This window comes from Artibeus jamaicensis, unplaced genomic scaffold, assembly GCF_021234435.1.
Source record: "Artibeus jamaicensis isolate MK-2021 breed Jamaican fruit bat unplaced genomic scaffold, CSHL_Jam_final scaffold_1689, whole genome shotgun sequence".
Taxonomy (NCBI): domain Eukaryota; kingdom Metazoa; phylum Chordata; class Mammalia; order Chiroptera; family Phyllostomidae; genus Artibeus; species Artibeus jamaicensis.
Window position 1 is genome coordinate 15,921,274 of NW_026522029.1, and position 26,972 is coordinate 15,948,245.

The 26,972-nt window shown below is 42.8% G+C and overlaps 1 protein-coding gene across 1 annotated transcript; it reads left to right on the forward strand.

Annotated features, from left to right (window-relative positions):
• Positions 1–11,655: 11,655 nt before the first annotated feature.
• LOC119039137 (putative olfactory receptor 2W6) lies at positions 11,656–12,600 on the forward strand. Its single transcript, XM_037131791.2, has one exon. It carries the CDS (start codon positions 11,656–11,658, stop codon positions 12,598–12,600), a length of 945 nt encoding a protein of 314 aa, XP_036987686.2.
• Positions 12,601–26,972: the final 14,372 nt, after the last annotated feature.

A 26,972-nucleotide genomic window follows, 5' to 3' on the forward strand; every position in this document is an offset into this window, starting at 1 on the left:
CTCATAGCCAGTCAGTCAGAAGGACAGAAGGCCCAGGGCTTGCCATATGTACTTGAAGTGGGGGCAACCTTGTGAGACCGAGAATTGAATTTCCTTTGAGGACTTTTCTCATTCACAGAAACAAAAAAAGTTGCTCAGGGTGAGATTGGGTGAGTAGGGAGGGTGGGGCACAAGGGGTCTTGCCATTTTTTGGTCAAATCTGTGGAACACTCAGTGAGGAGTGGGCAAGTGGGCTCATAAATCATGCATCACCAAATGGGCAACGGTGTTGAAAGAGCCTTCAAAAAAAGTTCACAGAAGCCGAATGCAGCCTCTCACAACAAAGCCAGCTGGTGCACTGATACAGATGGGCTCCTAGGACACTCACCTAGCGGGTGAAGACCTGCCCTCCAGAAGATAGTTGTGGGTTTTTGGGTCCCCCACCTCGTATGCTGATAAAATTAATGAGTGTTCTGGGAAAAGTGCTGTGTCTGTTCTTTGTAATCTAAGGATGAAAGAAGTTGGCATTGAGATGGACCCCTAATTTCAGCAGGATACTTGGACTCTCGCAATGTCGGCCGTCCACATGACAAGCTGTCAGTCAGGTGGATGGCAGTGGTGACCTGAGTGGTTTGAGCACGTGGACTGAAAACAGTAGCTAGTTGATTTTAGTTCCCTAAGACTGGCTTGATGGGTATAAAGGTCCTGTTTGTTCTGTAAAACCTAGAGAACTCTCAGGCCGACAGCCAGAGAGCTGATCTGAGTCTTCATGAGGGGGTCAGGGACTCTCACCCACATTCCCAGTTGCCTCAGTCTGAGGCCCAAAAACCCTTGAGGATGGGAAGCTATACGCTCTCTGGGATGAATCCTGCAATCGTATCACAAACCATTATTCTCACTATCTGTCCTATTTTTCTACAGTGAGAAAGATATTTCCAGACAGTTCTGGGTACCAGCACTTGGGAAGGGAATTCCCCTTTTCTAGGCTTATTGGATCCTAGCCCTGAGCTGAACCTTTATCTCCCTGGGGACTCTGACCACATGATCAACCTTTAAGTGTGGAGATTCGTGCCAGTTGAATTATATTGTTTTTGTCCAAGTTTATCTCACAGGGGTTCAGGGAGTCTGCAAACTCAATCTGTAGTCATTTTCCCTGATTCTGGATGTATCAGCCACACGTACGCAACCCCCGAAACAACCTCCACTTTGCTTCCCCGACTCACAGAGCAACAGCCATTGCGGTAGGAAGGGCAAGTGGGCGTGCTGGGAGTTGTTCATTTCCAAAAGTGCAGTTATCCAATCGACACCTCCTCCTGAGAGAATTCGGAGATTAATGCTTCCATTAAAGACTTGAAAGATGTATCGGACCATATTTACATTTTCTGTTTGGCCTGTGCATGAGACAAATGAGTCTAGTGAATGAAATCGATCGTTGTCAGCTTCATCCAGTGGCAATTTTAACTGCAACTGATCTTGAAGTTGTGGTCTTCTCATGGTAAGAATTAATCCAGCTTCTGGCTTCTGGCGTGTACCTATGGTGCAACTATTTGTTCCAAAATTCATTTCATTGAGCAGATGACACCAACAGGGGAGGAACGGAGCAAATGTTTGCCAGGTTCCCTCAGGGCTGTGTCAGCCCTCAAGCTGCCTCACACAGTTTAGAATGTGGGGTCCTCCATTGCCTTACCACCTAACAGGACTTCCCGGTGACTCACTGTACTGATGGATTCACGCTGAGGGGACTTATGAGCTGGAAACTACAAACTCCTTATACTTCAATAAGACAATATGGTCTTACCGATGGGGGGACATTATTCCCATGAAAACCGAGGGGACTGTTACCAGAGTGAAATTTTCAGAAGTGCTGTGGTCTTCCTGTGTGTGGTCGCCTCCAAACCCAGAGGCAGGGTGCTAACTCCAGTGTCCGCCTGTGAGAATGAAACCCAATAGTGGTCGCCAGAGTGATGGCCCCGCAGGTGCCCACATCCCAATCCTGGAACCTGTGAATATGTTGCCTTCTAGAACAAAAAGGACTTTGCAGATATGATTAAATAAGGATCTGAAAATGGAAAGATCCCCCTGGATTATCTGGGGGAGTCCAATGTAATCAGGAGGGTTTTATAAGAGGGAGTCAGTCAGAAAAAGTCGAAGTCAGAAAAAGGGATTGGAAAATGCTATGTCACTGGCTTCATATTTGTGGGATGAATGTCCAGAAGTGTGGTTGCTACGTCACATGGGAAGTGTGTGTTTAGTTTCTTAATCTGTTTCCCACAGGGGTTGTACTATTTCCATTCCCACCAATGATGTATGAGATCTCATTTCTCTGAACTCTCTGAACATAACCATAGTTATGTTCAAATGTTGGTCTACTAATTTCAAAATCTAGATTATCTAGGGATCTCCTGCTGCACCCTATATATATATATTTTTTATTTTTTTTATTGATTATGCTGTTACAGTTGTTCTATTCCCCCCTTCATTCCCCTCCACCCTACCCCCGTCCCCACCATTACCCCCCCTTTAGTTTATGACCATGTGTCTCAAGTCCTTTAGATTCTATATTTCCCATGCTATTCTTGCCCCCCCAATCTATTTTCTATCTACTGTCTATGCTACTTATTTTCTGTACCTTCTCCCCCCTTCTCCTCCTCCCACTCCCCTGTTGCTAACCCTCCTTGAGATCTTCATTTCTATGTTTCCACTCCTGATCTAGCTGTCGTTTTAGTTTGCTTTTGTTTTAGGTGTGGTTGTTAATAACTGTGAGTTTGTTGTTCTTTCACTGTTCATGTTTCTTTAACTTCTTTTTCTTAGATAAGTCCCTTTAACATTTCATATAATAAGGGCTTGGTGATGATGAACTCCTTGAATTTGATCTTATCTGAGAAGCACCTTATCTGTCCTTCCATTCTAAATGAAAGTTTTGCTGGATAGAGCAATCTTGGTTGTAGGTCTTTGGATTTCATGACTTGGAATACCTCTTTCCAGCCCCTTCTTGCCTGTAAGGTCTCTTTTGAGAAATCTGCTGACAGTCTGATGGGGACTCCTTTGTAGGTGACTGTCCCCTTAGCTCTTGCTGTTTCTAGGATTCTCTCCTTCATTTTAATTTTGGCTAATGTAATTATGATGTGCCTTGGTGTGTTCCTTCTTGGGTCCAACTTCTTTGGTACTCTCTGAGCTTCCTGGATTTCCTGGAAGTCTGTTTGGTTTGCCAGATTGGGGATTTTCTCCTTTATTATTTGTTCAAATAAGTTTTCCACTGGTGGCTGTGCCTTTCCCCCTTCTGGTACCCCTATAATTCGGATGTTGGAGCGTTTAAAGATGTCCTGGAGGTTCCTAAGACTCTCCTCATTTCTTTGAATTCTTGCTTCCTGACTCTTTTCTGTTTGGCCATTATTTGCTTTCTTCTGGTCCACTCCATTGATTTGAGTCCCAATTTCCTTTTCATTGCTATTAGTGTCCTGTGCAATTCCATTCATTTCAATTAGTTTCCCCTTCATGTATTTGTATAATTTGTCGGCTATAATCAACCAGTTCTGTGAGGATCCTGATGACCAGTGTTTTAAACTGTGCGTCTGAGAGTTTTGCTATTTCTTCATCACTTATATCTATGGGCTCTGGAGCTTTGAGAACTTGCAACATTTTTGGTCTGTTCTGGCCCTTTAAGTGTGAGAAGCGGTGCCTTGGACTCCCAGGTCGCTGGGTTGTGACGCTGTATGTGGGGGCGTGGTCAGAGCGGGAAATGGCGGCGCCCTCTACTGCGGCTTGCCACGGTGACCGCCGGGGCCCGGGTCCAACCGCCCACTCCCTCGCCTGTCCGCTCGTGCACAAATGGGCGACCACAGTCAACACGCAGCACCACTTCCCCGCTGTCTCCTTCGCGGTGGCTCGCCTGGTGGCTCGCTAGGTCGCTCACTAGGTCCAACCCTGCACCTGGATTCCGCGCATCTGGATTCTGCGCCTGAGTCCGTCTGACCGAGTTTTCCTGTGCAACCCTTCACCAGCCGCTGGTTTCGCCCCTTACTGGTCAGGCTGAAGAATTTGTTGTTAACGGACTTCCGAAAAGTTCAATTTTCCGTGTTCTGGCTGTGTTTTCTGTTGCTAATATTCAGTTGTCTCTAAACTTGGTTGTGTGAGAAGGCACCGCACATCCACCTATGCCTCCATCTTGGCGGAAGTCCTATATATTTTTTTTAATTAAGCATTTGGCGTGATCCCTATTTTAAATTTTAGCTCTTTTATATAAGTGTACAGTGATATCTCCTTCGATTTTAATTAGCATTTTCTGAAAGGCAAGTGATGTTGAACACATTTTCACATGCTCGTTTGCCAGCAATGTTTCTTCTGTGGTAAAATGCCAAGTAATGTCTTTTGCATATTTTCTAATTATTTGTGTATTATTTTTGTATGTATTTTTACTGTTGAGTTTTGAGAGTTCTTCACATATTCTAATTAGGAGTCTTTTGACAGGTATATAGTTTGCACACATTTCCTCCTGGTCCATAAGCTGGTCTTTTAGACTCTTAACAGGGTCTTTTACAAAACATATATTTCCAATTCCAATAGAATGTACTGATTTTTTTCTCTTACGAATCATCCTTTCAGCATCATTTCTAGGAAAACAAACCTTTATGCATCTCTAATTTTCTGTTTATCTCTGATACACTTTACTGGAGTTCTTGAATGTGTTAGTTGAGAATTTTCATTAGTTTGGGGAAATCCTTAGGCATTATCTTTCATGATTTGCATCTGCCCATTGTCACTTCTTATGCCTGGTGATTTGAGTCTTAAACTCTGCATAGACATGTATGTCATTCTGTTCCTAATTTGTCTCCATTTCTTTTCTCTTTCTTCGTGTTGCTTTTGTCTTTTTTTTTCTTACCTATCTTCTAGTCACTATTCCTGTGTTATAATGTTACATACATTCAGACTGTTTTTGGTTTCAGTTATTTTACTTTTCACTTCTAGAATGTGTGCTTTCTTCTTATTTGTGTGTCATTCTCTGGTGAAATTCTCCTGACTTCATGAGTTTTGTCCATATCTTGCCTCAACAAATTAACCATAGTTATGTTTAAATGTTGGTCTACTAATGTCAAAATCTAGATTATCTAGGGATCTCCTGCTGCACCCTATATATTTTTTTAAAATTCTTAATTACTGATTATATATATGGTCTTGCCTCTTGTCATGTTTAGTAATTTTTCATTGTGTACTTGACTTTGTGTAAATAAACAACAGAGACACTATTTTCCATAATGCTTTTTATGAAGGTCAGGTAAAGGACTTCTTTCTCTTCCCTTTGATCATGCCAACCACAACTAGCATTTCAATTCTTTCATTTTGCTAAACTCTAAATGTTCCATTCTTCTCTCTATATACGTATTTTATTCTCTTAGTCATCATTCACCTCTTTCAGTTTTCTTTAAAATAAACTAAACCCTGGCTGATATGGCTCTGTAGATTGAGTGCTGGCCTGCAAGCCAAAAGGTCCCTGGTTCAAATCCCAGCCAGGGCACCTGCCTGGGTTTTGGGCCAGAGGCAACCAATCAATGTCTCTCTTGCACATTGATGTTTCTCTCCCTCTCTTTCTCTCTCCCTTCCCCTCTAAAAATAAATAAATAAAACCTTTAAAAAATAAAATAAAGTTCAATATAGAGTGTAACAAGCACTAAAGCACAACTGCAAATAGCAAATAAGGAGCCTCTAGAACCCAGACAAAAGAATAGCCAACTCTAAAAACAGAGAAATAAGAGTGTTTTCCAGGAAGGCTATTGGAACTGAACCTTCATTGTTATTTTTAATAGAATAAACATTTCCATCTGAGAGAACACGTAAGTAAGGAGACATACAGTTGGCAAAAATCACAATGAACAAAGGTCTACTTTATGTCAGAAGCAGTACTAGATATTTAATATTTCTTAACTTTTTTACTTTTGCAAAAACCCTCCTAAGCAATTTCTTCCTCATGAGAGTAGATGAAGCAAGCCTCTAGTCTGTAAGCATGCATGATTTTTTTCTGAGCTGTATTTCTAGTCATTCTCTCTCCATGGCTACTCACCTTCCCCTTCACTCCAAATTGTTTTCCAGAGAAGATTCCATTTTTCACTGTTTAGGGGAACTGGTGAATAGTTTCGTGCACTAGAGTATGAAATAAATGGAAGCTCTTAGATGGAATTGGAAATGGAGGTTGGTGCTGAGCCAGCTGCCATGGTAAGGAAGACACGCATTTCTTGGGGCCCACAGGACAGACCAGGGCTGGCCATGTGCCAGGAAGCAGCACTCACCATCACCTGCAATACTTGCATTGTGTTATTTTATTTCACAGAAAAAGCTTTCCACAACTATAATATTTCCATCAGTTACACATGTGTATTGTGATGCATTATGGGTAGGTTAGGGTGTGAGTACAAGTCGGGGCAGCCAAAAAAAAAAAAATTTAAGGATTGCTTCTGAAATGTCTTCACTGGCTAAGAAATCTACACCCTCCATTGAGTTAACTCCCCATGAGCACCTCATCCGCTCATTTCTTAAGGGACTCCTGATCTCAGGCAGGGAATTCTCCAGAGCATCAAATTCTCCAGGTATTTCCCTCAGTTTTCAGGAGAAAATATTATTAGGCTAAGAGGGTTTAATGACTTAAGTATAAGGAGCCACTCTCAGGGGAAGGGATCCTCTAATTGTGCCAAGAGGTTTGCCGAGATAAAGAATTAATATTGACTAGCTTTGATTGGTCATCTACATATTTCCATATTGCTGTTGACAAAAAAGTCATTGCATGCCATTTGTTTAGAAAACAGTGAAGATGATATTGTCATTTTTTTCATTTATCTTCTATTTCCACCAATATAATTGGTGGTGTTAATATTATAGTATATGAATAAACAAAAATTTTTTTAAACAAAGATTATAGTACATGACTTTAATAATCTTTAAATTTAAAACATAGCATTTGACATAGTAATGGCCAGATATATTTTGTTTCTACATGACAAAAAGTATCTACAAATAGCCACTGAAATGAATCATCCATATGATAGTAATAATAATAATAATTACTAAAATCTAAATAATAGTTTAAGTGCACAAAACACATTTTTATGTGTTATCTCATGTGTATCAATTAAAATCTCTGGGTATAGAGATGAAATGTGAAATTTATCTCTCTCAGAAGTCATTGACAGGTACATATAAAAATATGCTTTTGAGATGCACTTGTTTCTGCCTCGTTCACCGGGACGGTAACAGATCATAAAGCAGCCTGGGGCACACGGGTATACTATTCTTCGTTTTTCTTGAAAACCCAAACCTGTTCATTTATTCTAATGACAGCTGAAGTCATTTGTCAGTCAGATACCAAGTAAATTTCTTGACATAATCTTAATAATTTTATACCAAACTTGGCAAATTAACATAAGATTATTTTGATATTTTGGATGCGTTCTTGTTTTTGTATTAATTTTAAATGTCAAAGTCAATCTCTTTGTTTATCCACTGTCCTCTTGATATAGCTTTGCTATTACGGACCTTAGAATCACATAGAAAACTCATGTGAAGGAAACAGAGTGGTGAAGGCCTGTGACCAGCCCTTGTCCACACAGTGTGCCCCAAGCAGGTGGCAGAGGACACGCGTCACAAAGGAGACCAGCAGACCCTTACACAGCTTTCATCAGTTCTGCGCTCTGTCCTGAATGAAGAGTGAGGTAGCCACTTTGCACCTTAAAGCTCTTTGCTGACTCCCGGGCTCAGTGAGGCCCAGTGAAGAGGGTCTGGTGTGTGCTCTCCACCTCTCTCTTGAGTGAACTTGTTGTGTGTGTATGTGTTGGGAAGAGTAGTATTTCCTCTGAGACCTCATGCTCTCCCAACCCTTGTTAGAAATAATTAGTTCAGGGAATTTTTGAAAAGAAAGTTTTACTCCACTGGGGGAGGTCGAAAAGGAAGTGTCCAATCCTATATCAACTCTGAAACCCGTAAGAAGTTCTTTCCTTTCACACTGGAACCCATGGGCCCCTGCTGTGTTCTCTTCACTGTGTGCACATCAGAGGTGCCTCCAGCTTCCTTACCTGGGGCGGAAGGGGGTTGTGGGTGCTCAGGGCCCTCGGGCAGTGTAACTGTGGTTCATTCATTGACATTCTCCCTTCACACATCCAGATTCAGCTGCTGGGTCCCCTGTCCTCTTCATTGTCTTTCTTTTCTCCCAGGTTTCCTGCACGTCATCTTTCTTTTCTCCTGGTTTTCACTCTGGTCATCCCACTTGGGCTCCCTAGCGACATCCCAAGAAGGAGAAAGAACGATGGACATGGCATGTCTGAGGTTGCCGTCGAATGTGGTAAGTTAAGGATCCTGGGTAGGAAGAAATGGGACCACCTCCATCCAGTCATCTGGTTTGGGTTTTGTTTTTTTTTTTTAACCACAGACTCTAGCTGACTTGTGGGCATGTGGACATATTGTGCACCATAAAGTAGGCTTGATCAAGTTGTAAAGATAATGGTTAAATATCACTCATTCAATGAGAAACTAGAGAGATTCTGAACTCATTTAATGGAGTTCTTACCAAACACATGATTTAAAACCTAGTAGAATCTACTGAATGGGAAAACCCAAAGAACAAAATACTAATTGTGGTCCTGCATTGCCTGAGAGGATATTGAATAATGGGCTCTCAGTAATACTGCTGTTGTGTGTTCACAGTGGGACTTTGAACTCCAGTAAGGAGGGTTCAGGGTTCCCCACGGCTCTGCATTTACCTCGAGTGCCATTGGCACAGATGAGCAGTTTGTCCAGCTGTGAGATACCAGCCTTGGGATGTGACAGGCCATCACTCCAAACAACCTGAGTGGTAAATCCCCATCCTGGCTCCTTGTAAAAGATGTAGATGATAGTTGATACTGCGGCATTCTTTGGTTCAATTTTTTTAAACCTTGTGAAATTGAAATTAGCTGGTCAAAGATCCAGAATTCATGGAGGAGATGCACATCCGTCTTATTTTCCAAACAATAAAAATTACTTAAATGTGGTAAGTGATCTATTGCATGATACAATTAAATAATTAAGTGCTTGACTTCTAAGAGAAATCTGTCCTTTCCTGTGTTGAAAAGCCATCTAGTTCAGTTTAAAGAAGGTAAGACACACAGACCACTTAAAAGACTGTTCTGGGCAAACTGAGGAGTTAGCCATTCATTATTTAAAGTTCAGAAATATAAAGATGCAGTACTCACAAAAGGGAAGGCTTAGAAAAGAAAAACAGCATTTGGATTTTGACAGGATAAGTGAGGGGAAAAGTGGGCAGTGAACAGATAGTTTAGCCACCAGAAAAACTTTCAGTCAGAATAAAAAACTCATGAGAACAATTCTAGTTAAATAGCGTCGTGCTTTGTGGGTCCTTTGGTTGATTTCAGAAACAAGGGAAAAATAAAATATTGTGCTGACCCTCCAGGAGCATGCCCACGCCTTTCCCTTCTTCCCACCCACTCCCCCCACCCCACCTCCCGGGGTGCATCTCCTAAACTCTAAGGGCCCCCAAGAGACTTGCAACCAGGGGAGCAATAGACAGTGGCAGCTCATCCCAGGCTGACCCTCTGAACCTGTCCCCAAGGCCCCCTTTTCTCTGACTCTCCGGTGAGCTGACAGCAGCCACACCTGGGCTCTCATGTTGCTCCTTCTATGTTCGTCCCTTCCTTGTTTCACTCTCTCCAGAAATAAATGCATCATCAAAGTTACATAAACTTGCACTGTGAAATCTTTCCTGAACAAAGTCAAGAACCACACACCACAGCCCAGCTTGGGGCAGACCAGCTCTGGGCCTGGTTCCTGTCCAGTAACACTGTCATAGTGGAACTGCTCACCTTCTCGCCTTCCTCCACCACGTGACAAAAGAAACCCCGCTATTACTCTATTCAATAGATAATGTCTGATGACATTGCATTAATTTCTTGTCTTTTTTTTAGAGATTTTATTTATTTTAGAGAGAGGGAAAGAAACATCAATGTGTGGTTGCCTCTCATAAGTCCCAGACTGGGACCTGGCCCGAAACCCAGGCATGTGCCCTGACTGGGAATCTAACTGGTGACCCTTTGGTTTGCAGGCTGGTACTCCATCCACTGGGCCACTCCAGCCAGTGTTTCCTTCATAACTTGAGATCATTTAAACATAGGGAAATTGACAGAGACTGGACCAATCTCTGATTCTATTTCCCCTCCAGAGACATTCATTATCACCCGTGTGCTATGTACCCTCCCAGCTTGCTGTACGTACGTGTGTTCTTTCTTAACCATCTTCTGTATAATTTTAAGTTTCCGCTTTACAGGAGGTGGAGGAAAAGCCGCCAGTCTGGCTGGGTTGTAACTACTGGTCCCCAGTTATCTAATCACCAAGCTGCCTGTCCCCCCAGACAGTGCCATGTAGGTCCATGACCATGGGGGAAGCTTGATGTGGCCTCTGCACTGAGGACTGTGATAATCCTATAATTTCCAATAAGTGGCTGTTTCAAGATGCAGAATCCTAGCACTGTTGTAGGGAATACACACCACAGTGTGATTTGATTCCAGCAAAGAGGTCTGAGAGCAGTGGCACCTATTCTGTGCCCCAGAATTGGAGATGTAACATGTTTCCTCTCACTGAGTCACAACTCTTATTACTTACTAACCGCTTAGGAAAATATGCAACAATATCAGAATAAGACTTTGTGCTTCATTAACTTACACTACACAGTACACTCTCCCTAAGACATACAAACACTGCCTAATAATTGAAAGTATAGAGTATTATAAAGACTTAAAATGTCTTTCATTTCTATGGGTTCATAAGAGATACATAAATAAAATAATCATATAGTTTTCCCCAAAAGTGGAGTTCTCTGTGAGAATAAATGAGTAAGAGGGAAGGAAAAGTTATTTTAAAAAACACACTGAATATTAGTTCCATTGAGATTGAGTTCTGGCAATTGTTTTATTTCACTTTCTCATCTTAATAGCAAAGCATTCTCAACTTCAGAAATGTCACCCAACCCCGGGGTTAAAATACACCATGTGAATAAAAAACATAATGTCAGAGGTTTAAAGCAGGGCTGGGTGGGGGTGGGAGCGTGGTGGGATCGTGCCTTTCTGAGGCAATAGAGAATGGCAAAGAAAGGGTGTAAAGAGAATGGATGGAATCAAGGCGCATCCATAACAGTAACAAGGTTATTTTCTTCCTAAGATTTGCTTGATCACTTTTACCCTTAGGTTGGATATGACCCTGGGTTTCCCAGTGTTGACAAGACATTCACTGATTAGAATGAGATTTCAGCCAACAGCAAGCCAGGTTCTCTGTTGTAGAGACACAAGCCACCACTCCTATCCACAGGTTACATATTACTAGAAGATTTTGCGCTTCCTTATTAAAAAAAAGGAGGGGACAATTTGGAGTGTTGATTCCTTATAAAATAACCAGTGCTTTTACATCCTACCAATCTGAAAAGAACGATGCAAAAGGCTGGTCAATAATCACAGCCAAGAGCCTGAAAAACTCCCAAATAGCTTACTCCTCAGTCCGCACAGTGACTGAATTAACACTGCTTGAAATTCTGGGTGGGGCATCCGGCATTTCCGAGGAAGTTCCAATGGTACCATTCTACCAGCCATCCACTTTGAGGAAGTACACCTACACTTTTCACAGAGACTCCTCTCTCTCCTAACAGGCAATATGTGGTCACAGGTGATGGAAAAGGACAATGTAAGTTCTCCTGAAGGCTTCATCCTGGTGGGCTTCTCTGACCGTCCCCTCCTGGAGCTGGTCCTCTTCGTGGTTGTCCTCACTTTCTATCTGCTGACTCTCTTTGGCAACATAACCATCATCTTGCTTTCCGCTCTGGACTCGCGGCTGCACACACCTATGTACTTCTTTTTGGCCAACCTCTCATTCCTAGACATGTGTTTCACCACAGGCTCCGTCCCTCAGATGCTCTACAACCTGTGGGGCCCCGATAAGACCATCAGCTACCTGGGTTGTGCCACCCAGCTGTACTTCGTCCTGGCTCTGGGGGGTGTGGAGTGTGTCCTCCTGGCGGTCATGGCCTATGACCGCTATGTCGCCATCTGCAGGCCCCTGCACTACACAGTCATCATGCACCCACGCCTCTGTGGGAAGCTGGCTTCTGTGGCTTGGTTGAGCGGCTTTGGCAATTCTCTCATCATGGCACCCCAGACATTGCTGTTACCCCGCTGTGGGCACCGGCGGGTGGACCACTTTCTCTGTGAGATGCCAGCGCTCATTGGCATGGCCTGCGTCGATACCATGGCCCTGGAGGCACTGGCGTTTGCTTTGGCCATCTTTATCATTCTGGCACCCCTCAGCCTCATCCTTACCTCGTACGGGTACATTGCTCGGGCCGTGCTTGCAATCAAGTCTGCCGCTGGGCGAAAGAAAGCCTTCAGCACCTGCAGCTCCCACTTAACCGTTGTCTCCCTCTTCTATGGTACGATCATATACATGTACCTCCAGCCGGCAAACACTCATTCCCAGGACCAGGGCAAGTTCCTCACTCTTTTCTACACAATTGTCACTCCCAGTGTTAACCCCCTCATATACACACTGAGAAACAAAGACGTCAAAGAGGCCATGAGGAAGGTTCTAGGGAAGGGGGAGTGAGGACACATAATAAAAAGTGATGAAATTGGGGGATTTAAAAAACATTTATGCATTTATTGTTAGAGAGAGGGAAAGGGAGGGAGAAAGAGAGAGAAATGTGTGAGAGACACATAGGTTGCCTCCCCAACTGGGAGACCTGGTCTGCAACCCAGGCATTTTCCCCAACCAGGAATCAAACCAGTTTTCGGGCTGATGCCCAACCCACTGAGCCACACCAGTCAGGATGGAGAGTCTCTCCTGACCTACGTTCTGTGTAACTTGTTACACCTGGCAAGTAAAGGACTACTCTGACATTATGAGCCGAACAGACACCTAATTCGACAGGGAATTTGATGCCCTAGCTGGGCTGAGAAAATGTATTGTTCCAGAATTGACACTCACTGGCATTCCTCTCAAGTCCATCTAAGCCTTTCTTCGCGGGGAGGGCTCCAGTCCCAGACTCAATGGTGAGCTCTGCTTGCAAAACACCAGCTGTGGGTGTGGACACCAGGCATTTCTGCACCTGTGTCAGCTTCCATCACAATGGTTTGTACTTAGTGGGTCCTCAGTATACATGACAAGAAACCACTTAGAAGCAGAAAAGTACTTATTCTCTCTAGAAAATTCAAGTGTGCCTTTATAATAAGTGTCAAATGCCTGAATGAGAGGCAAAATAAACTGATTATCTAGCGCTCAGGACCTCCAACACTAATGTGGGCTGTGCCGATTTTTAATCATGTCTGTAACTGAGTTTGATATTTATGTTTGACCTTCTGAGGCAAAGAAAGGGTGCAAGCAAGACCATGAGGTATGTGCTTCACAGAACAGGAAGAATGGATTGTTTATATTCAATACTTAATACTCCATTAATGATTAAAGAAGACTAAAGGGTCTTCTTACTTAAAATGTTCGAAGATGGTTCATCTCCACTTTCCCCGTGTTATCAGGAAGATCTTGGATGGAGGCAGAGAAGTGAGAGATGAACTCTGGGGAGCTGTTGGGATGTTTATGTTTGGGTGACGTCAGCTTCTTCGTGTTCACATGAGTGGCTGCAGCCCCTCCCCAGCCATAACAGAGATTGATTTGAATGGTTTCTGTCAAATAAATGAGTCTTAAAGGCAGATACCCTTTGGGCCTGAAATATTGTATCTTTTGGATGAATCCCATCCCATAACCTGGAAAAACGTGTTATGTTAAAATTTCTGCAAGTGAATAAGGAATCTGACACTCGGGAGTGCTGCCAGCAGGGTCGTGGGGAACTGGGTGGGCTTAGCAATTTCTCATTTCAACTCCCTCGAAAACTGCAAGGAAACTTAGGTCAATCTAGAGTCCTCAGAAGAATTGCAAATGTTTAATAAATTGTTCTCAAAATATATCACTTTCAGATACACTGTTTTTCTATTTTGAGCATGAATTCTTACACTTTGTTCAGATAGAATGGGTTTTGTTGTAGATTAGTTAGGGCTTGTACAAATGGGTTTTTGGTTTAATTTGCATGATAGAAAACATTCTGTTATTTTCTAAAGAAAATAGAAAAGTTAGAACACAGTTGGTTCTTCCTACTTTGTAAACTCAATAAGAGTTGACTCTGAGTCATGGTGATGTTTATTAAGGGCATGATTAATGCAGCCAATATCCCAAATTTGATACCTCATAGTGCCTTTTCCACTGAAAAACAACTTGTGTGTCCTACTGGCATAAAAAGATGCTCTACATTTCTAAACTAGTAAAAATCCTTTTAGAATCAATCTCTAGCAAACAATGATTGCAATAGATTGGTCTCATCTCTCTGTTCTTTAAATATTACCATAGAACCAATAATATCTCAGCGTGGGGGCAGGAGATCAGCAGAAAGCATGTAAATTTCTATCGATTTTGAAAGCCTCCTATGGAATTTCCAACTAATTCTTTTCAAGACTTCCCCTTTACTACACAAGGGGTAAGTTTTATCACAGTCTTCTCTAAAATTTTAGAACCATTATTACAGGTTATAGGGAATAACGAGTGTCAGATATCAAGGGGGAAAAGGTCACTATGTCCTTAAAAAGCACCACCTTTTACTTAATTTATAAAGTTGTTTACAAAGATTACTTACTTCACTTACTTGGGCACACAGCAGGAAGACTCAAATATATTGCAACTGTTCTGCCATCTAATGGGAAAATCAGAATTAATCTCCACAGAAAACACAATGCAAGCATTCACTTTATCCTCTGCAGGTTCTTCCGCTCACTAACCCATGTTTCGTCCTTATGGACGGGCCTTTACAGAGATGGAGGTTCAGGCGGAATAGACATTGGGATTCAGCCCACTGTGCACGTCATGTACCTCTTAGCCATGGTGCTCAAACTTCCTGCAACAGAAATAAACATTCCACATATGCTCGTGTGTGATTTTATACTTACCGTGGTTTTAAATAAGAGCTATGAGAAGATAGCTCAATAAATGCTCCTTAATCCGATGATCAGACAGCACTCTCCACCTTGTTTTCATGGGTGGTACAAGGCAAACTTAATCTATTTTATATTTTTTCCAGGTTCACACTTTTCTTCCTCATTCATTCATTCAGCAAATATATATTGTGCCATTCATTGTTCTGGGTACAGGAACAAATACACAAAAAAGTCCCCACATTCATTGTTCTGGGTACAGGAACAAATACACAAAAAAGTCCCCATGACATTGGGCACGCATTTTAGTGGATAAGAGGGAAAACAGGGAGGTGAAAAAAATAAAACTTGTGACAGCAACATTTATAAGTGTTGTGATGATAAGTATGATGGGCAGGTGCCAGGAAATAGGGGAGGGCTGCGATTTTAAACACAGAGGGTCAAGGAAGAGCTTGGAAAATATGCCAGAGATACGGGCTCAGGCAGTGCATGAATGTGAGGCAAGAGGGTCCCAGCAGCCAGCGTAATATGTGGTTTAGGAGGGTGAGGAGGCACCAGGGAGGACTGAGATGTGTTCAGTGAGTCAGAGGAGGATCAGTGGTTATCCTGGAAGCAGAGAGCAGAAAGTGTTTCCAAAAGGAATCAGTGACCAACTGTCTAGAATGTGGCCGAGTCCAGCGAGGCTGGGGTGGAAAACTGACCAGGAGATTCTGTAACGCAGGTCTCTCCCTCACAGACCTGCAAAGAGTTGTGGTAGTGGAGTGAAGGGTGAAGTCGCAACTGGAGTGAACTCGGGAGGCAGAAGTGGGCCTGAAATGGAGGTAGTGAATCAAATCCAATCAAATCTTACGAGTAGTCTCACTCTAAAGAGAAGCAGAGGAACGGATATTACTAGAAAGTACGACATGTTTTTAAACTGGAGGGAAGGGGATGAGGCCGCAGTAAAATGAACATGCAGGAAGGAAAGAAGAAAGTGGGTAGGTAAAAAGAAAAACTATTCAGTCCGTGAGGGGCGGTTCAGAGTAACAGTTCAGAGTAACAGGGGGACCGAAGTACACGAGCCCAGACACCTGTGGTCAGGGAGCTCTGACCTGAGCTTGTTCTTTTCCAAATGCTTTCCTTTTACTCTAAAATGGGAAGAAAGCATTGTAATCTTATTATTAACACTTCAAGTATATTGAAGCAATGAAATAAGCAAGCTACTAAAATTCTTTAAAGGAATATTTCATTTGATGTTGCAATTTAACTTCTTAGATGAAAGTAACTTCACTATTCGTCATTTTAGCTGGAATAGTCTATCATGCTTTTCCTCATTTTTTTCTTGCTATCCTTTGCTTCCTACGCATTAAATAATAGGGAATATGCAAAACTGCACAGCAGGCTCTCATGCATATCACACGTGCTCCCTAAGTGCCTTCTGATTGCCTGCCTGTTTTTCAGTGAATTTGGGCATAAACTTTATCAGCAGAGAATGAGCATAAGCAAGCAGGTACTGGTGATCTGATGAACCAGAAGATGTGAAGTAGTTTCCCGTGAGAGTGGAAAGGGAAGGACTAAGGAAGTATAATACAATTGTCTGGCAACATTAAGAGTTTACATTTAGAATTTCTAATAAACCACTAACAATACCTTTAAAAAAAAAAGGAGTTTACTTGAGGTATGTGGTTGTTGCTTTACAATGAAATTGAGTTTTGTGCAGTCTTATTAAGGTGCATTAGGAGAGGTATGGGGTTGGTAGAGAGTTGAACTTGACCTAAGTTGTGATATTGCTGTTTATTGCAAATGTTGGTTAGGGAAGAAAGAGAAAGATAGGAATGAGTCCAGTAAGAAAAAGTGGTAAACTCAGTGGGTGGGAGAGGTTGAAGGATCAAAAGTAAATCCGCTGGAAAACTAGTTATTTGCTTGACAGAAATGTTTGAAATTGGGATTAGGAAGAAGCTTCACTTGGTTGAAACAGAAGTTCAAGCATTACTCATGAGCCAGTCTGTTTTCTCATTGTTTGCATGTAGTAAATACGCTGCGAGTTTATCCTCCTCAGTGTCTCAGTATTTCTCCAATTTGTTTTTGCTTTACATTGCCGTGGCTCATCCGTGAAACTACAGCAATTTCCTAATTTCTCTCTTGGCCTCTAGCTTTATTCCCCTCCAATTTATTCCTCTGCACTGGAACAAAAATGTAAGTCTGTTAACGACACACGCAGGTTTAAACCACAGCAGCACTCACTTCTGCCCAAGCCCTCCATGGCACTTACTGTCAAGGTTAAATGGCTAACAGGGCTCACAGCTCCCCATGTGATTACTCCAACTGATGCAAACTTTCTCCACCTTCATTTAATGTCATTGGGGTGTATCTATTTAGATGCATTCTGCATTGTAACACACTCCCTTATATGAATGTACCACAGGGTCCTAATCTGATCTCTAACTGATATTCGTTTAGGTGCCTTCCAGTTCTCTGCTATTACGAATAAAGCTATCATCAACATTTCTGTCTCATGGGGAAGAGTCTTCCTATAGATACAAAAATTTCTCGGACATAGGATATGTGACTCTTCAATTTTATCATATATCACCTGTTCCCACATCTTTATATTTATTCTTTTTTATTTATTTTTAAACTACATGTACATAGTTGTCAAAACCTAAGGAATGTGGACTAATAGTAAATAGAGACACATGAAGAAGTACAATTACCATTTCACTGTCAACATAAAGTCAGTACCTTTGCCCTCAGAGTTTACTCCATTAACAAGTACCTATGCTGGGACAACTGTAATAGCATAAACAATAAAGTATATTTTTAAAGAAATTACCTCTGCCCATTTTTTTCAAAATGTTTATTTTAAAAGATAGGAAGTCTTCACCATGGCTTATTTACTATGCTTTAAAAATTAACACATATAATCAACAAATATTGATTTCTTATGTACTAACACTTTGCTAGGCACATGGCAGTGAGCACAATGCTCATGGGAAGTGAAAGTGTCGTGGAGTGGAGAATAGTGAGCCGTTAAACACAACAGAGTCACAGCACAGCGTCACTGGGAGGAGACAGCTCTCCTGTCTACGCCGTTAAGTCCCTGCTCGACGAAGTGCCGTCCCAAAGCGACTGTCCCAGTCGTGTCCGGGACCTGGGCTGTGATGGTGCAGAAGACACGCTGGGTGAATCCCGGGGCTGCCAGCGGCTCTGGGGAGGGCGCACCCCCGGCGAGGGGCGCTGACACCACCCGCTCGCGGGCGACCAGTCCCTACACAAGGGCTTCTCCTCTGAGACAGACAGCCCTCGAGATCGCTGCGTTTTGTGAGTTATAAGGAAACCCTTTCGAAACTTTTTAATAGCCGTGCGTCTGTGGAGAACGTGTTAATGAGTTCCACTCCCCTCGGAGCCAGATCCCCGCGGAGGCAGGGAGGACAGGACCCGCGCGTCAGGCGCTCCTTCCCTCGTTCTAACGAGATCTCCAGGGCTTCGTCCTCCAGCCTCTGCGGAGAGCTGCGGAAGCTGAACATCGCTCTCCCGCCAGCTCTCGTTTTGAATGTCACTCGTTGGCCACCTCCCGAAGCATCTCTGAAGACTTTGCACAGTGACCCAGAGGGAACCAATGAGTAAACGTAGCCATGTTCCAATTTTACCAGAAAGCGGAAATGGCTGAAAAAAAAAACCTACTTCTATCAGTAGATCCAAACATTTTCCATTCCTCGGTTTATCCCATCTATAATCTCACCTGTCCTCTCTCATCTCTAGAACATAACTGTCAGCGCGGTCACCGACTGTGGTGATCACTTCCTTCGGTACAGCTGTCTCCATGCACCTCCAGCCTCCCTGGGGTCATTCGCAGGATACAAATGACAGTGTCGCTCTGTCCCCTGATTTACGCTCAGGAACCAGGAAATCAAGGGCCCACCAAGGAAACTATTGAGAACTATTTTCTTGAGAGGGAGCTGTTGCAGGCAGGGCTTGAGCACTTCTGAGTGGCTAAAAACTTTTTTTTTAAGGTTTGGGTTTTTTTTTAAGGTTTTATTTATTCATTTTTAGAAATAGGGGAAGGGAGGGAGAAAGAGGGAGCAAAACTTTGATGTTCAAGAAATATGCACGCACCAAGTGGGGACATGGCCAGCAACCCAGGCAGGTGCCCTGACAGGGAATTGAACCAGCGACCTTTTGTTTGCAGGCTGGCATTCAGGCCACTGAGCCACACCAGCCAGGACAAAAACCAATTTAAACTTAATTCGACAAATTCTACTACAGCACCCACTACATACAAGACATTGTTCCAGCCAGAGGGGATAGATCAGTCATCAAAAGCTCCTGTCCCCCTGGAGCTAACCTTCTAGTGGGAGATTGTAAATTAAAGGAGCTAAAAGCAAACTGTAGTATCGCTTATACTGAAATGCTATAACAATAGTGACAATAAACAAATTACTGGTACACTCAACGACATGAGTAATTCTCACAATGTTGAGTGAAATAAGTCAGATACAAAACAGTTCACACCATATGATTCCATTGACATAAAATTCGGAACCAGGCAAATGAATCTGTGGTGTTGGCAGTCGGTGGAGTGGTTCCCTGGGGAGCAGTGTCTGCAAGGAGGGGTCAGGGTGCTTCTGGGGCTCCGGTCACAGTCTGATTCTGCCTGTGAATGTTTGTCAGATAAGGGTTACCATGTCATGAATTGGCCCCTTTATCACTAGATAATGATGTTCTTTGTCTCTTGTTACATTCTTTGCTTTAAGACTATTTTGTTGAATAACTATGTTATACTCCTGAAACTCACATAATATGGTGTTTCAATTATGTCTTTATTTTTAAAAAGTCTATTTTGTCTGATATTAAATACAGACAAACAAAAACAAAAGCTACCCCTCCCGCCCCAAACATTTAAAGAAGACCTAACATCAGTGCTTCTCAAAGTCTTCAAAAAATGTTGAAGAGAGATGCTCCCAAATGCATTTTACAAGATGAATATTATCCTGATAACAAACCCAGATAAACACTACAAAAACCACCACCAACAACAACAACAACAAAAGCACAGTATTTACTACAGATCAAGCAGTATTTACCCCAGGGATGCAGGATGATCCAACATATGCAAGTCAATAAAAGTAATATGTGCCTTTAATACAGCAATTTTCAACCGGTGTGCATCAAGAGGTTTTAAAACATGAAATAGCTGACTATTTAGGGATACTAACTTCTTTTTGTTTAAACCATCAAATAAAAAAATGACAACAGCCAACACAATAGCCATCTGGTGTGAATGAATAAAAATTATTCCTATTTTTGTCAGATTGTCAAAAATATTTTTTTTGGTGGGCCGCAGAATTCTAGTAATGACTTTATGTGTGCCATGAGATGAAAAAGGTTGAAAATTAGTGCTGTAATAGAATGAAAGATCAAAAGATGAGCACTGTTTGCAAGAAAGAGTTGGCAAAACCGGTGATCCATGAAGCAGCAGCCACCAGGGCACAGAGACGGGGGTGAGTGATCACCGTGCAGTGGAGGGGCCTGCAATCAGCTGTGCAGTGGTCGAATGTCATAACTCCCAAGAGGATATGTTCTGCAGATCCCAACCCCAGAGAGAGATGCGGCCGGACTACACAACCCCCAAGGGAGAGAGACCTGTCTGTGCCAAGGTTAACCAGGAGCAGTGAAGCAGTGCCGGTGGTGTAACACACGTCCAGGAAACTTAGGTTGGAGAGGAAAAGGTACGTAGGGGTGTGCGATGTAGGATCTCGTGTGACAATGTGGTGATGTCGTGTTTTCCAGCAAAGTGAAGATATAGAAGATCAAAAGAGCCATAAAGAGGACCAGCTCTAGTCGAGGCCTGTCAGAGGTCTCAACTGGGTCCTACTGACCCAGGAGGATCAGTTCTGTGAAAGAACTCCCATTTTTCTATTCCAGCCTTTGTTAGCCTACACTTCCTGTCAAGACCGAACATTCAGCAATTCAAAACATACATTAAAAGAAGGAAGAATCTAGCACGTCAAAAGACATGGGTCTGATGTACAACTATTTGAATAAATGACATAGTCATTTAAATTGTTATATCTTGTACCAATTTAGTTCCACATTCTCACAAAAATAATATCATTGATATTTAATATAAAAATCAAATAATGACCCTTGCATTTGCATCAATCATAGGTATAAAAGGTCTGCTTTCAGAGAAAATAAGGGTGAAATAAAAACAGAGAGCAATCAGAAAGAACACAAAAGATGCAGAGGGAGAGAGGTTATTTTAAATATGTATATAATTTTACAGAACTGAATTTTCACTTACCTCACATGCAATAGAACATAATTTTGAAATCCATAAAATACACTCAGATGTAGACATTTATGCCCCATGATATGCTTACATTCAAAACTAGTAATGCTGCACGTACACAACGGGGCAGTTCGTCTCTCTACCCCACCTAACATATTATATTTGTTACCTTGGTCTTTTTGTAGGGTCATAAAACAATTAAATACACAGACTGAGCTGAAAATACCATCATTCGATTATAGTGCTTAACTCTTGCCCTCAAGATCCCTAAAGTTACTTTACCAACTTAACAAGAACTCTGAAAATTCACTGACTGTGCATAGTCAGTTGGTATCAGAATTCTAAAAATTCAGTACCAATACATTCCTTTTCTGTCTGTTTTTTTCACATATTACCAACAATTAGAGTGTGTGGAATTCCTAAACAAGTGGGATTATTCCCTATCAACATTTTAATCAACATTTTAATCAGATTAAAATGAAATGTTTAATCATTTTAAACATTTTTAAAAAATTTTAAAACAGTATCCAATTCTGTTATCTATGGACACACTCCCTATGGTAAAATAATTAAATAGATAAGTACTTAGAGGAAAAAGACAGATACATTGTCAAGGCAATGACAGGTCAAAAAATATAATGTAAAACTAAAAGTAATACCAGGAAAAGGATATTTCTGTACTACAAAAATTTAAGAACACCCATCTACATTAGGTTAGCTTTATATGCTCCACTCCTTTTGGGGCACTATCTTGAAGACTTAGTTACACTCATCCAAACATATCACCAGCTGTAAGGTTACTGGATTGCCACGTTCATCCTGCTGTTTAGTATTTCTTGAGCACAGTCTGACAGCAGCATCACAAAATACATAATTTAGTTCTTTTCTATTCAAATGTTAGACATATAGTAAACTTTGACTCCCTTCATTTCTTTTTTTGTTTTAATTTTTTATTGATTATGCCATTACAGTTGTTCTATTTCCCCCTTCATTACCCTCCACCCTGCACACCCCCTCCCCCACCATTCCCCCTCTTTAGTTTATGACCACGTGTCTCAAGTTCTTTAGATTCTATATTTCCCCTACTATTCTTACCCTCCCCCCATCTATTTTCTATCTACCATCTATGCTACCTATTTTCTGTACCTTCTCTCCCCTTCTCCTTCTCCCACTCCCCTGTTGCTAGTCCTTCATATGATCTTCATTTCTATGGTTCGCTCCTGATCTAGCTGTGCTCATAGTTTGCTTTTGTTTTAGGTGTGGTTGTTCATACTGTGAGTTTGTTGTCCTTTCACTGTTTATCTTTTTCTTAGATAGGTCCCTTTAACGTTTTATATAATAAGGAAGGGCTTGGTGATGATGAACTCCTTGAACTTGATCTTATCTGAGAAGCACTTTATCTGCCCTTTCATTCTAAATGAAAGCTTTGCTGGATAGAGCAATCTTGGTTGTAGGTCTTTGGTTTTCATGATTTGGAATACTTCTTTCCAGCCCCTTCTTGCCTGTAAGGACTCTTTTGAGAAATCTGCTGACAGTCTGATGGGAACTCCTTTGTAGGTAACTGTCCCCTTATCTCTTGCTACTTTTAGGATTCTCTCCTTCATTTTAATCTTGGCTAATGTAATGATGATGTGCCTTGGTGTGTTCCTTCTTGGGTCCAACTTCTTTGGGACTCTCTGAGCTTCCTGGATTTCCTGGAAGTCTATTTCCTTAGCCAGATTGGGGAAGTTCTCCTTTATTATTTGTTCGAATAAGGTTTCCACTAGTGGCTGTTCCTCTTCCCTTCTGGTACCCCTATAATTCAGATTTTGGAACGTTTAAAGATGTCCTGGAGGTTCCTAAGCCTCTCCTCATTTTTTTGAGTTCTTGTTTCTTCATATTTTTCTGTTTGGTCATTTTTTAATTCCTGCTGGTTCGCTCCCTTGATTTGAGTCCCAGTTTCCTTTCCATCACTATTGCTTTCCTATGCATTTCCCTTCATTTCAATTAGTTTAGCCTTCATATGTTCCTCTAATTTGTGACTAAAATCAACCAGTTCTGTGAGCATCCTGATCGCCAGTGTTTTGAACTCTGCCTCTGATAGGTTGGCAATTTCTTGTTCACTTAGATTTATGGGGTCTGGGGCTCTGAGTTCTTCTTGAGCCATGTTTTGATCTGTTCCCACCTGTTAAGTATGAGGAGAGGAGCCTTAGTTGTTCACCAGGGTGGGGCCACCCAAGTCGCTGGTTTGTGAGGTTGTATGGGGGGGTGGGGTCAGAGAGGGAGCAATGGTAGTCCTCTCTGCTCCTCCCTGCCACTGGGGCCTGCCTGGTCCCTCTCAATGCTCGCTCCTTCACTGGTTTATCTGCATGCAAATGTGTGACTGCAGTCAGCCAGCCACCCTGCATCTTCAAGGGGTCTGCCCGTGGCTACCCCACACCTGGGATTCGCCCTTGGCTGCCTGGGTCTGGGGATCTTTTTTTGCCCCACCAGCTCTGCTGCTGGCTCTGCCTCTCTTACCGGTGGAGCTAGGTGGTTCATTGTTGTCAGACTCCATATTGTTCAATTTTCTGTGGCTTGGCTGTGTTTTTGTTACTAAAACTTTGTTGTTTTTAGATTTGGTTGTGCGAGAAGATAAAGTGTTTCCACCTACGCCTCCATCTTGGCGGAAGTCCCTAACTCCCTTCATTTTCAATCTCCTGTGACAATCTTCCCTGGTGGAAAAAATTCCCCAAGAGGGGATTTATGACCTTTGAATTGCTTTTGGAGATTCTATCTTTAGGCAGCTAACGGGAGTTGAGAAAAGGCCTTTCTGTTCGCTGTTGTCAGGGAGGCCTATTCTGCTTCCCTTCAGGAGAACTTAGGCTGCTCTATTGAGAACAGACTGTGGGAACACTGATAGAAGCAGGGAGACCACTGATGAGGTTACTGCAGTATTCCAGGAGAGAGATGACAGTGCATCCACCAGTCTTTAGGAGAACAGACTAATGCAATGCTATATCCACAAATGGAACATTACACAGTAATGAATACTGATTACAATTCAACAATATGGATAGATCTCAGTAACATATTGTTGAGTGAAAAGAAGCAAATAAAGTACCTGTGATATGATACCATTTTAGATCAAACCATGTGTTCTTTGGACATGCATTTGTATGCAACAGAACTTTTTTTTCAAAAATCAGTTTACATTCAACATTATTTTCTATTACCTTCATGTGTACAACATAGAAATTAGACAATCATATACTGTATAAAAAGTGTAGAACTATCTTTTAAAAGAAAGAGGACGATGAACACAAAATTTGTAATGGTTACATATGACAGGAGGACGAGTAGTAAGTGCAAATTGTTGTTAATGTTGTAGTTCTCTGGATTGGGAGGTGGATCCAAGAATGTCCACATTTTAGAGCCAAGGGTTGTGATTAACCTCACTGAGTACACATGCACCCCCAGGGTTGGGGATGAACCTAGGGATCCGGGAAAGTCCTGGCAGGTTTTGCAAAAGCTGAGTACCTGCCGCGAGGGCTTCCACTACCCGCCTCAGGCTGAGGTCCAGGACCCAGCCATGCAAACGCAGGAGCGCTTGCCCACGATAGGGAAGGTAAGCAAGACTCCGCTGCCTTCAATCTCCGATATCATCAGGACAGAAGCCAAGACCCCTGGGAAATGGAGTCCGAGCGCCGAGCAGGCTTCTGGGAATCAAAGACCAAGGCTGGCCCATCTTCTGCGCAGACTCGGAAGAGTACGCGGGCTGAAACGCAGACCGGTGGCGCGGCGTCCTTCCACCGGAAGTGTCCCTTCGGAACCCGCCGAGTGGGAGAGGTGAGTCCGAGCTTCGGGACTCGAGTGTCCAGCTATTTGTCCCCTGCAAATACCCGGTCCCCGCCATGTTCCCTTTGGGGCCGCGGCAGCCCTGCAGCGCCCTGGCCCCGGAACTCAGAGGAGTCCCGAGGAAAGGTGGAACTTATTTCCCCGTGCGGAGGTCTTTTGCATCCGTCCTTTTGGAGAGGAGGTGTGGCTTCCATAGTTACTCGCCGTGCTTACGTCACCGCAAGGGGTGTGGTGCGTCGCAGCGGGCTGTCTGGCCAGCGCGGTTCCGGGGTGTCCCGAGCAAGGAGCGGTCTGCCCTTGTCCGACCCCGACGCCTACTTCTCTGGGAGGAGTCGCCGCCCTTTCGCAGGAACTTGCGCCGTGGTGACTCCATCAGATCCAGTGGGTTCCTGGTCCTCTACCTGATGGACCCCGCAGGCCGCTCCGGCCCCTCCCCTTTTGCCTTTCTGCTTCTTTCTCACCCTTTAACGTTCAGTTTAAGCGCCCCCACTTGCAGGAAATATTTGCTACGACGTGTACGCAGACACACGCATTCCTCCCCACCTCACACCCGTTAGGATATGCAGGAGCTCCACCGTGTGGCGTGTTTAGTCCTTCAGCTTTCAGTGTTTAGTAAGCAATTTCTAGTGTGTGGTGTGGAGTGTGACTTGCACTTTAAATGTTTTATATCCATGTGTGTTTTATTTCATTCTTCCCCAAATCTTTGTAAGTTTCTTGCAAACTCAAATGCTATTTTTCTAATTTCCTTATACCTGTGCATCAGAAAAAGGTTTTCCAGGCTCACCCCATAACAACCCAGTAGGCATCTCCGGAGCAGGGCCGGGGACATGCTTCTGACAAAGTTCCCACGGGAGGATTAGCTCTAAACCCAGACGTCCTCGGGAGCCTCTGCAGCACCGCTCCCAGCCCAGTGCTTGGCGTGTGTTAAGATTTAATAAAGTGCGTGTCAGTGCCACAGTCAGTAGCCAACCTGATGGAATGTTTCATAGACAGACCTGAAGGATTGATGTTTGCATTTCTCTATAGTATTCCAGGCTTCACCTCTAAATTCCTGTCATGCAGTTTTCGGTTCAGAAACCAGACGGAGACGGACTGTGCGTGCCTACAAGTCTGAGGGAACTGACATTTAATAACTAGTCTCACACAAAACATGCCAAGGTGATGTTGCTAGTTTATGATATTTCGTTTCATTGGTGAGATGGGTGGCTTCAATGTCTGAGACCTGCACTGAGCAGTGAAACTGAGAAGGTGGAGAAGGGCCTGTTGGCACAAAAGTATTTGTGAAGTTAATCTGCCCAAAGCTTTTATTGGTTCCCAGGTGCCTGAAAGACAAAGTCTGAACCAGGCTGTGATATCTGAGGCTTTCAGGGCCTCTGTGACCTCCCCGTACAAACCTGCTCACCTGTTGATTTCCCACTTCTGTGTCCCTGCCATTAACAGTTCTTCGTGTCGTGTGTTGCTTGTAATTTCCTGTGTCTCCCACATCCTACTTAAGCCCCATCCATTCCTCAGTCAGTTTTTAAGTAGCTTCCCCTGACCAATGCACCCTCTTGTGCCCTTTCTGTCTCCTACCTATGAAGCACTTTGGTCATTTTCCTCTGGTCCTTATTTTCTGTGCAACTTAGAAATAATTTAACTGCATGTTGCATGTTGACATTTAATATTGCCTTGTATTTATGTTATATTTAATGTTTTTCATTTAAGTTATCTTTGGGATTTTTTTTTTTTTTAGTTTGTATAACAGTATTTGAGCCAAACTGATGACATAGGCCAGGAGTAAGATTGCAAATGCTCCCTAAGTTATCTTGTTTTTAATTTTAAATTTTAAGCCACTTTGAGTTAGGAATTATGTAGCAGTTGCACTCACAAAGCAGGTATTTAGGTGCTTTTACATGTAGTAAATGCCTGGTACATTG